Source organism: Heliangelus exortis, chromosome 1 (genome assembly GCF_036169615.1).
Source record: "Heliangelus exortis chromosome 1, bHelExo1.hap1, whole genome shotgun sequence".
In the NCBI taxonomy this organism is placed as follows: Eukaryota; Metazoa; Chordata; class Aves; order Apodiformes; family Trochilidae; genus Heliangelus; species Heliangelus exortis.
The window spans coordinates 155414241-155426380 of record NC_092422.1 but is presented as its reverse complement, the minus strand read 5'-3'; the positions used below and the strand labels follow the sequence as shown (position 1 = coordinate 155426380).

Sequence of the window (12140 nt, the reverse complement as noted above, 5' to 3'; positions counted from 1 at the left end):
GTTGAATCTAGTTGTATTATACTCTTGTCCCTGTTACATCCATTAGCTTTCTCCTTTTTTTTTTTTTTTTAATTTGCATCTTTCCTTTTAATACTGTGGGTGTATCCTGAGGATGTAGTATCTTCATGGCTGTGCTATTACCACCAATAATGAAATGACTGGAATTTCCCAGATGAGTTAACAGTGGCAGATAGGAACCTCTATTTTATTAGAACAGTTCTCTTGGCAGATCCTTAAAAAAAAAGTATCTGTTAGCAAGCCAAATTACATTAGTCACTATCAGATTATAATCCAGATGCTGTGCAAAAGGACAATCCTTGTTTCCATCCTACAAAACTAGAGGTGAGTCCTGTAAGATTGCTATTTCATATGCTCCAAACTGGAACAAGTACAGAGGAAGTACTACTGTGATGGGTGGGGAAAGCAGAACTGCATTACAAGAACAGTCTAGAGGAGCCCCATGTGTTTTGTCTAGCTAAACAAAAACCTGAGTTGTTGCTCTTTATAAGTACTTATGGAGATGAATAGTCACAAAGTAGAGACATTTAAGCTAAAGGACAGTGCTAACTTAAAACCACCTGGACATAAATTATGCTAAGCTTCAAATAAATAAATTTAGATTGTAGATCAGAGGTTTTGAACCAACTTTGGAAGGGTGTCCTTGGTCAGTGGGCCAAGAGAAAATGGATGGAAAACAGATGGAAGAAAAGCTAAGCTGCCTTTTAAATGGGGCAAAATATGTTTTTCAAAAGATATCAGAGGACATGAGTTGCCTGTAACAGCGGGCTAGATGGTCTGAAGGAGTGGTGAAGTCCTTTCCAGCTGAGTATTTGTTCCTCAGTTTCAGCTCACCAATATTGACCCCTTTGTACAGAATCCAGAAACTCTTCTGTAGTGCTTCTTGACCATGCTTTTATTTGTTTTAAAGCCCTTTCCTTTTTCCTGACAAATTAGAAACACGAAATATTAAACATAAGGTCTAGATTACATTGTATTCCTTCTTTGGAACTACTGTGTGTATTTTATTATCCAGATAGGTGAACTTTCCAATAACAATTCTTTCAGCCACGAAAATACTTTATTTCACTTAAATGGGAAGTTTTAAAATCTTTTTTTCATTTTATAAAAAGCTAGACCTTCATTTTCAATTTTTAGTTCAAATAAAATAATTATCCTGTTGTTGCTTTTTTGACAGCAAGAAGAATACATTTTAGATGAAGCACATATTTTATTCTATTTTAACTGTTTGTGTTTCCCTAATTGCAAGAAAAATTCAATGATGATCTTTTTACAGACTGATAAATATTTTAGTGTAGATCTTCTGTTGAAAAAAAAAACCAAAACATCTAGGTGAAGGGTACAAGATTGGCAGGCTTGTGTCTTTTCTACACAAAGCTTTGATTTCCCTTAAAAAGTCTTGCTGTTGCTAGCAGTAGTGTCTCTCCATCCAAATGCTTTTGTTAAGCAGTCAGTAAATGATTAAGGAGCTGGAGGGACTGATTTATGGAGCAAAATTAATTGAACTAAATATGCATTGCTCCGTTAAGTGACAGCTGGGAAGTGTGGGAGAAATGATACAGCTGCCTGCAACTACCAGAGGGGTGTAAACAGTGGGGAGAGTAAAGGCTTCACAGCCAGGTACAGCTATGGCTTTTTTGTGACCCAAATTTCCCACCATGCTTCTCCTTCAGGCTCTCTAAGGGGTGAAACTCCTGCCTGTTCCTTGGAAAACGCACACCAGGGATGGTTTAGGTTGGTGCCAAGTGTGAAGCTGTGAGGCCACTGAATATTGTTATTACTGCAGCTACTATAAAAACTAATGGAGGGAAATTTAAAATTAGGGAGCATTATAGGTGGGAATGGCAAGCTTCCTTTTTAGACAGATTGCTCTGAAGAATGGGCTTCCAAGAAAAATTACAGGCACGGGCCACTTCCTGGAAGTTCTTAGTCCTAAATTGAACCTAAGACTCTGGTAGGCAGCACAGTGAAAGGACAGTGCTCCAGCAAGCATCCTGAAGCAGGTCTTCTTACTTCCAATTTCTGTCTTTCTGTGAAGGGAACCACAAGCAGGTAATGTAAAAAAATACAGCTCAGCCCATTTCAGCCCTTCTCTTAGCAGCTGGGCTGTGTTCCTGGGGCTTTGGTGGAGTCCAGCTCACTTGTACAGAGCAGCTTGATTTTTAGATACTTGATTCTTGACATTAATATTTCTTTTTTCTTTTGAGCCCCTGTCTCAGTACTTTTTCATACTTGAAGCAGTGAAGGAGAGAAAAGTTGCTGATGTTCTGGATGCACACAAGCAACCAGCACTGAGCACAGTGGCATCACTGTGTTGCTTACTATTATTGTTTGCTTGTTAGTCTTGTCTCAACTATGACTATAGCTGATAGCATAATTGTGAGCAGCAGATGGAGAATTTAGGCATGCAAAGGATTTCCTGGCAAATTGCCTTTCCTCTGACAATCATAGAAAGGTTTGAGTTGGAAGGGGCCTTAAAGATCATCTAGTTCCAACCCCACCTGCCATGGGCAGGGATACCTTCCACTATATCAGGTTGCTCAAAGCCCCATTCAACCTAGGCTTGAACACCTCCAGGGAGCAGACATCCACAGCTTCCCTGGGCAGCCTGTTCCAGTGTCTCACTACTCTCACACTACAGAATTTCTTTCTAATGTCTAACCTAAATCTACCCTCTTCTAGTCTGAAACTGTTCCCCCTCACCCTGTCACTACACACCCTTGTAAAAAGTCCCTCCCCAGCTTTCCTGTGGGCTCCCTTCAGGTACTGCAAGGCCACTATAAGGTCTCCCCAGGACCTTCTTTTCTCTCAGCTGAACAACTCCAACTCTCTCAGCCTGTCTTCAGAGGAGAGGTGCTCCAGCCCTCTGATCAACTTTGTGGCTCTCTTCTGGATTCACTCCAACAGTTCCATGCCCTTCCTAGGCTGGGGGCTCCAGAGCTGGACACAGTACTCCCCATAGGGTCTCATGAGAGTGGAGTAGAAAGGGAGAATCCCCTCCCCTCAACCTGCTGGCCACAATTCTTTCGATGTAGCCCAGGTTGTGGTTGGCTTTCTGGGCCGTAAGCACACACTGGCAGCTCACGTCGAGCTTCTCATTAACCTCCAAGTCCTTTTCCTCAGGACTTCTCTCAATCTATTCTCCACCCGACCTGTAATTGTGCTTGGGATTGCCCCAACCCAGGTGCAGGACCTTGCACGTGGCCTTGTTGAACTTCATGAGGTTGGCATGGGCCCACCTCTCAAGCCTGTCATGGTCCCTCTGACCCTGGCAAGCCAGTGTAGTGTATTCAGGGTGTAATTAGCCTGGTGCAAGGTGCCCTTGGTAGGAATTGGGTAGTATATAAAGCTATGCTATACCATGCACTGCAACGCAGAATTTACCTTACCTGAATCCACCCTATAGTCCATCGTCGTAGGTATCCTACTAGGTACCTGTGGCATCAGTTTACATGCAGCAATGTGGCATGATTTTTTCCAAAGTTCACTAGCCAGATGGAAGAGAATTTCACCCCCTCTTGACTCATTTTTCTACCAGCTTTAACCCTACTTTGCAAGTTTGAGTGCTGTCCAAAAGTATTTCTAAGTGGAACAAGAATAAGCATGCTTTTAAATATTTTATGTTGATACTTTAAGGGAGATTGACACATTTTGAAGAGGAAAGCAGCCTACAACACCTAAATTAAAAATAAATATTTATGTTCACATTTGTTCATCAGCTTTCCAAAATGTAAAAATATGTTTCATGTTGTTTTAAATAATGAAATATGAAACAAATGAAAGATAAACTTTCTACAAGCTGCAAAGAAATAAGAAGACAAAGGCGTTGTTTATAGCTTAGATTTCAACAGTGCCCTTTGACAACCAAGACAAATCTTAATTACAAATGGAATTATACATATAAGAACTGTTCAAAACAAAGGAGTAATTTTTCCTCTCTCTCTGGTTTTCTTTGTGATAGTTTTAATTAGCTGCAGCTCTTTGAACAATCACAGTCCTTGACTGCTTCTCAGACATTGATGGAAGTTGTTAACTTCAAATGGCATCTATAGGACTACAGAAGTCTGGATTTTCCTCTGAACAGCATGCTCCCTATTGCTGAATTTATTTCTGGATATTTCAGGATTCTGTATGCATACCACTTAACTGAGAAGTGAACGCTGTCTGATAACATTCTGGTGATTGACATTAGGACACAATAAATTGGATTAATAGGCTGCAGCACCCTACCCACAGTGGTAGAACTTTAATGGACTTCTGTAATAAAGTAAGCAAAAACAGGGCAAATGTGTTTTGAAAAACAACCCAGTCAAATAATATGGAAAAAACCAGCCATTAGAAATAATAGCCAGCCATACACAGTATTTTCCTCATGATAATCAAGAGCCTTGCCTTCAAAACAAATAGAGAGTGGAAAGGAAAAGTCCATTACCAGTGTGGAAACTGCTGTACACCTGCTGCTGCTGAAGTGTGTCTTCCCATCTTGGCCTAAGAATTAATTTTTTTTTTTAATTCTCTATGGCAAACTGTTTAAAAGAAAGTTCCCACCAGAAACAGAATAAGAGATCTGTCTTCCACCTCAGTTAAACAGCCTAATCCCCAGGTGGAGGCCTGCATCAGGACACAACCTTGGAGTGAGAAGAAAGGAGGATGTCCTGCACCCGTGGGAGCTATTAAAGGGATGAGGACACAAGTGACACTCTTGTCTTAAAGGATGAGGACACTGTTGCTGTAGTCTGGGAGACTGGGGGTTGAGGTGCCACAGCCAAATTTAGGCTTATAAATAAATGCTGCCATTGCAATATAATATTTAGGGGAATATTTAGGGGAAGAGAGAGTTTCTGCCTGGGATGTGTGACTCACTGTGCTTGGCAGCACATGAACCTCCATTCATCAGAGCTGTGTGCCCGGCTCTCTGCTTGCACGTACTGCTGTGGGGTTTGATGCATTGGCTGCTTAGCAAAGCAGGGCATCTGTTGACTTCACAAGTTCAGGACTTAAAGTTGTATATGTTTTTAAGAACTGGGAGGGAAGGGTGGAATATTTTTGGTGCCTTCTCCCACTGCGGAAAGTGTGCACGTTCGTGCAGGATGGTGGGGAAATGCCTCAGAGAAACACTGTGCAGAACTGTAACATGGACTAAGGTGCTTTTTTTTTTAAAAAAATCACTGTGTTTCAATACAGAAAACTGAAAAATGAGTTGTTATTATTATTAGTCATTATTGCAAATTATCTAGAACTGTTTTTCCATTTTACTCCTAAGTTTTGATTAAATTTAAACTGTGCCATGGAAATTAAGTGAAATGACAATGAGTACAAAGCCTAATCACTGGAATGTGACCTAGTATTTCAAACAGAGATATTGCTGCATCGACCTCTTTTTTATTTGTTGAATTTCAGACAACTCACGCTGAGCCACTGGAGATTGTCACTCTGATCTCCAGTGGAATGAAGAGATGTAGCTAACACAAACTTATTCCTAGAGGAGAGGGCAGATACCTTCCAGAATTGTCTTTCAAGCTTCCTTGGCAACTGACAGTTCTGAATGCAGCAGTAGTTTAGTAGTAGATACCCTATAAAGATCCGTGCAAGTCTTTCTTCGGTTTTGTTTTGTTTTTATTTTTTTCCTCTCTCTGATACTCTCTCTCTTGTCACTTCACTCCTCAAGTGTAAAAAAAATAGTTTTTTTTAAAACTATTGTTTTGGTTTCGTTTGGTATTTTTCCACTATAGGTTAAACTATTGCATGTTTATTAACTTGTTTATATGGAAGTGACATCCAGGAACCCCATGGCTTAACAACGCTGGCTGTATACAAAAACAAAGGGAGAGTGGAGACAGCCTTTTTCAAGTTTAATTTGTATGCACTTGCTTTCTCAAGGTCTTCACAAAAAAGTAACAAATTGCACTTGTGATAAATTGGCTAAATGTGCCTATGTCCACTAGAAAGAAGAAATTTTGAACTTATTTCTGAATTGATTAAAACTAGCTGTTGAAATAATAATACATATTTTTTAGTTACTCTTTTTAATGTACCTGCATGTGATTTATTTTTTAACTTAGTAAAATTAGAAATTCTGTTTTAAAAAATAAACATCTGTGCCTATAAAAAGATATACTGGAAATGATCCTCATCCATTTAAAAGCAGTAAAGCTTTCTTTTTTTTAATTAGATTATGGCTGATTTCTACCATCTTAAAGCTTTGATCCTTAATTTTAAAACCCATTGGAATGAGATTTCCTTCCCCCTTAGCTTTAAGAGTATCAGGATTTTGCATGCCATGATCTTGGTAAGATTTTAACATTTTTGGCAGTAATTTTTTTTTTCCTTCTTGTTAAAGCTAAGAACCGTGGGATTGCAATTCCAGTGGATTTGGACAGCCAGGTCAACACCTTGTTCATGAAGAGTCACTCCAACATGGTGCAGAGGGCAGCCATGGGGTGGAGAATGTCAGCCCGCAGTGGACCTCGTTTTAAAGAAGCTCTTGGTGGGCCTGCCTGGGATTACAGGAATATAATAGAAAAACTACAGGTACAATAATAGCAAATTACTTGGGTGGTAGTTGTGGTTATTTCATTAATCTAATACATGTGAGATGTGGGAAACACCAGAGACACTCACTGCATTTTTAGTGCTGGATTGCAGTGACCCTTGCAGTCCTCAGCTCTTCTCTAATGTTTGTTCAAAGTAAAGCCAACACACAGGGCCTTGTGATCAATAATCTGAATTCAGCTCCTACATAAGTCAATAGAGAGGAATAGGAAATGTGTTCTTTTCCCCAAAGTGGTCTGCAGAGAAGGCAAACCTTTCTGCCTTTCATGGTCATATGCCCTGTTCTGGCTGCAGAGGAAGTACTGGGATTTTTAGGAGCCATTATGCCAGGTTTGTGTCACTGGACCAGGGTGGAGATCACCTTGTGCATATAGCAGTTAAATGACATTAGAGGTTTATGAAATAAGAAAACAGCAGCACCCAGATGAATGGAGCCTTAACACCATGGAAGAAACACCTCAGGTGATACAGTAACACCACATATGACAAGCAGTGTGCTTCTCGCAGGCCTTCATCTTGACCCTTGCCAAATGTTTCGTGAGCATTACTGCAGCAAGGTAATGGGCACCTTCCCTCTCCATTAGAAGGGGCATGAAGAAAGTTATGAGGCTGCTTTACTGGGGTTGACACAGGGTCTTTCTTCTGGCTGTTGGGAGTGGGTCAAAGAGGCCATTGCACAGTATTGTGCAACTCCATGTAATGCCCTTTCTAGTTTTCTTGGCCAGACAGTAGTTATGAATGCCATTTTTCTTCTTTTTCCCTAGGATGTAGTGTCCTCCTTGGAGCAGCAGTTCACTCCCATGATGCAAGCTGAATTCTCAGTGCTGGTTGATGTGCTGCACAGTCCAGAGCTTCTTTTTCCTGAGGGGAGTGATGCCAGAATAAGATGTGGTGCTTTCATGTCCAAGTAAGTGGTGTAAGGAAAGGCCTCCTTGCTTTATTGGAAAAGGTGGCAGAGAGATAAAATTTTCAACAGCACTTACCTCTGATTTTCAGCAGTGACTTAAGCACATAGGTGTCTGAGTTCATCCTGAAAGCTTAAATTGAAGGCTTGTGCTGCACATATTATGTTTCCCAGCAGCTTAGGAGTCCAGAGAGGAGAAGGAGAAGAGAAAGAGGTTGCTTGCCTTGCCTTCCTAGAAACTGAATGTTAGTAGCTTGTTAAAACTGTGACAGGTTCAACCTACTTCTCTTTTCTTAATGGGCTACATTTGCTATAAAGTTTCTCCAAGTGTACAGCAGAAATGTAGATTTTCCATAGACTTTCCAGTGTAGAATTTTCAAGAATCCTTAGTGAGACATGGTGGGGTGCTCAGGGCTAATTTTTTTTTTTTTTTTTTTTTTTTTTTTTGCTTTAAAACAAATAAATAATTTGACTTCTATTTTCAACTGCCAACGGCTCTTTTAGAAATACATTTCACTGCCATCCCTACCTGGTCATGAATTAGCAGACATTCTATTTTAATTCTGTGCATTGGAAGAGAGTTTTGCAATTTTTTTACTAGTCCTCAAGTGAGGTGCCCATGCTGCCCTTGAGAAACTATAATTTAAACAGAGGTTACTTGGGAGAAATGAACACATTTGGCAGCTCTCCTGATTCCTTGGCATTTTGCATATTCTGCAGAGGTAGTGTTATAACAATATACTTTGTATATTTGAAAAAATTAAGTTAAATTTGGAGCTTGTCCCATCTCATCACCTCTGTCCAAACTCCTTTTTAAAGTCAGCATCAAACCAAGGCAGGGGCTGCTGGACTGCCCCATGTAATGCAATAAACAGTTTTCTGGCTTATTTCATTAATTTCTATGGCAAAGGAATGCTTTACAGAGCTATGCAAGAATCCTGAGATAAAGGTATAACTCTTTAGAAATACTGTTATTACTGCAAGCCTCAGAGCTGCATTGTTTTGGACTCAGCTCATGAAATTGGTGAAGGTGGCAGTGGGAAAGTCCTGTGTGATATCTCCACTGAGCCCATGGTGGCTTTAATGCACTAAGCAGTCATCTAAAAACGATCAGTTCTGTTGGGTTAAGAACCACTGGTATACATGGTGCAGTATCATCCCTCCCAACTGTATTTTTGGTGACTGTCTGTGATTTAGAACTATTAGTGGTGCCATCTTTCAGTGTAAATCAGTGGCCACAGTGCCTTTGCTATATGCTCATCTCAGGCCACAGTTTGATGAATACTGTTCTACCCACTACACCACTGATACTTCTGGAAAAAAAACCCCAACCTGTCCAAGGCCATCAGATTTCCTCCTCCCTTCTCTTTTCACAAGCGTTTATCCAGCAATTAAGTGAACCAGTGCAAGGACTTCATCTTCACAGAGATAGAAAGACTGCTTCTGGTATTGCCCTAAGCAGACTGAAACCCGAACTCCCATTACAGTCTTAGTTGTGGTCAGAAATGTGCCATTTTCTGACTAGAAGAAGTCTTGTAATTTTTCTGTGTGAATGTAAACAATGGTCATGTTTCATCCAAATGTCTGAGTGCTTCCATGTAAGGTTTCTGGGGATCCTTTTAGCTGGATGTCATTTTCTAATTATATAATAAGTGCAATTGTCATTAAGGTTGGAAGGTGTCAAGATCGTAGCTTTTACAGTTTGTAAGATGTATGGTGAATATTGGTTACCTTTAAATAAAAGTTAAAATAAATATGTGGCTACCTTTACAGAAAGGATACACAGAAAAGATAAACTAACTAAAGGATAAAAGGATACAGAAAGGATAAACTAACAAGTTTGAATCTTAATCTGGAAGCACTCATAAAAAGTGAACGTAGAATTCTTCCTTCTGTGTGGGCAGCAAGATACGCAAATTGGCAAAAAACTCACAACACCTCAAAAGTCCCATTTCCTTCTTAATTATGGTTTCTCTTGTCTACTCTTATTTTCTTTCCTAGAGAAAAAAAATATAGTGGCAGACAGTTTTCACTTAAGGAAATCGTAGTATGGCTTAGCAACAATGTGCAGTGCTCTTTTAAGATTTAATATTTTACTTTAAGGTTGATTAATCACACAAAGAAGCTAATGGAGAAAGAAGAAAAGCTCTGCATTAAAATTCTTCAGACGCTACGAGAAATGCTTGACAAGAAAACTAACTTTGCGGAAGAGGTACTGCTACTGTTTTAGTATTAAATATAGAACTAATAGCATGGCATTAAAATGTTGTCTCTAGGACAGTAACAGAATCTGACACTATTTCAATTTCTTATGTGTTTTAAAGATAATGTGGTGTCTTTGAAACAACGTGGTAAGGCAAAAAGGAAGATGGGAACAAAAGAAACTCTGTGCCTTACAGAGTTTTGTGTCAGGGACTTGACAAAAATCAAGGAAATTCAGATGAAATGAATTAGCAGTAGCGAGTATTACTATATATGATTATTATATATTGGATATCCTGTAATTCTGGAGACGAGTCTTACGTCACATCTGACCATCTGACTTTATCATAAGATCGACTGGAAATACAGGGATTTTTAATTGCAAGTGTTCCATTTTTCCCTGCTGCCTGTGGTGCCAGACTTCTGTACTCCATACACATTTCAATACTCGTAAATGTCTGACAGGAATATGTAATGCTTAAGCAGGGCTGCAAGTTTAGGGAAGAAGTGACATAGTCTGTACTCTGTCAGTATAATTATTTCTTGCACTGCCCTCTCATTATTGCCTAGTTTTCTCTTGCAAAACCAAGTTTTTCAAATACTTCTTTCATCTTGCCTGTGCCTTTGGGTTATCAGTTGGAGGATTCAGATTTACATGTCAGCTGTGTCTTTGGTGTGATTTCCTCTTATCTATATTTCTGAGTATTCCCTGAATTCTTTCAGTATTATTTGCTCTTAAATATGAATCATAGAGCTATTATCTAATCTCTCAGTGCTGTCATTTTCATTTATTCACAGTTGACATGTTTAGTCAAGTATATTCATGGGTTCAAATTTACCTTGAGAAAAAATACTGGTTACAACCCAGTATCACACTGTTTCACTGTCTTAGGCTTTTACACCCAAATATTTTCAGATGTCTGAGTAACAGCACTTACTCATGTTACTGAACCTGGGAAAATTATCCACCATTCACATATATTAGCTATGAGATTCAGTCTTACCCCAATCTAACCTTACCTTGAGAAGTCCAGACCTATTTCTGAGTGTTTGAGATTCTACTTGTAAATTTAAGTACTTTGGTCTTGTCATGTGATGCAATATAGTGCCAACACCTTTTTATGACAGGCAAGCCATATTTTAGAAATGGGAAATATTCAGTGTCTTTGTTTTGACCATATATTGTTTGTTTTGATTTCAACATATGGACATGGTAAAACATTGCCCAGTCTTCTAACCAACCTGCTAGACAGGATAAAAAAAAATAAATCTCAAGGCAGAACAGTGAAATGAAAATAAAGGCAGCAATAACAAAATATCAGCACACAGAGAAAACCAAACTCCTCTTCACCTCCTGCTCAGAGAAAAAGGTGGCTAGGCTTAGGGAAACAAATTTTTTAATGTTGTAATATAAATTTCACGGGTAAAACGGATATTATTATTAATTGTTATTTATACTTATTAGAATAGCTTTTTGTGTCCATAATGCTACATGGAAAAATTAAATTGTTTTTGTAACTGTATGATGTGATGAACTTTGCAAAACCTTTCCAAAAGAATTGCATAGACCCACCAAACGTTAACATCATCTCAGATCTATAGGGGGAAAAAAAGCAGTGCTTTAATGTATGACTTAAAACAAGCAAACAAAAATTTTGCTTGTTCTAATTACTCCTTGTGCCCTGTTGTGGATGCTGGTACAGCCAGATGGAGTGAAGCCACCAGAGGGAGTGTACTCTATTGGGATATTAGGCCTCTTCACCCAGCCCAGCTTCTGGTTCTCACAAGTGGACATAAGAGGTGTATATCCATACCCCTCACATAACCTCCACCATCTGGGTGGCCCATGGTGGGTGGAAGAGCTCTTTGGGAAAAACAGCTTCCCCCTCATGCTTTCTCTCAAGTCCCATAGATTTTACACTGAGAAATGTAAGGATGCAGGGCAAAAAACAAATGTGTAAACAAGCTTGTATGGTTTGCAAGTGCTTCTTTGGCTTGCTACTCTTATGAGTCATTGTTGATGGTAGAATAGTAAAAAAATAGAATTTCTTTCACTCTCTTTCTCTTCCCTTCTCACAGTTGAGCTCCAGGTCTGGGGACCTTACCTTCTACAGTCTTCATCTTTCATTTGACCACTGGGAGGTGGCCTGTTTCACTGAAGGAACAGGAGGAAAAGATAGCTGTAGGTTCTAATTTCACTGGTTTTATGCCTGTTTGTGTGTCCACTGCCTCACCTTTATTATTGCACCTCCCTTTGCCAGTGTGTTTCAGGGCTGCTCCTGCTCTCTTGGCTCCATCCCCGGTTGTCCTCGCAGTGAGCCTTTGAGGCAGTGCTTGCTTGTGCATTGTTTTGCTTAGTGTCCCAACCTCTAATCATGTTAGGAATCAAAGTTTACTTTCAGAAGTTTGGTTAAGGTATGTAAATGACACACAAAGCCTCTAGCTCATTGATTGGCTTTCATAA

At 39.5% G+C, this 12140-nt stretch overlaps 1 protein-coding gene across 3 annotated transcripts in view; it reads left to right on the top strand.

The window, feature by feature from the left end:
* ITPR2 (inositol 1,4,5-trisphosphate receptor type 2) overlaps positions 1 to 12140 on the top strand; it is a 258336-nt gene that overhangs the window by 133635 nt on the left and 112561 nt on the right. For all 3 annotated transcript variants that reach the window (XM_071733154.1, XM_071733153.1, XM_071733155.1), the window contains 3 exons: positions 6359 to 6549; positions 7335 to 7477; positions 9578 to 9686. In XM_071733154.1, coding sequence (XP_071589255.1) covers positions 6359 to 6549; positions 7335 to 7477; positions 9578 to 9686 — 443 coding nt within the window. The remainder of the gene's footprint in view (positions 1 to 6358; positions 6550 to 7334; positions 7478 to 9577; positions 9687 to 12140) is intronic.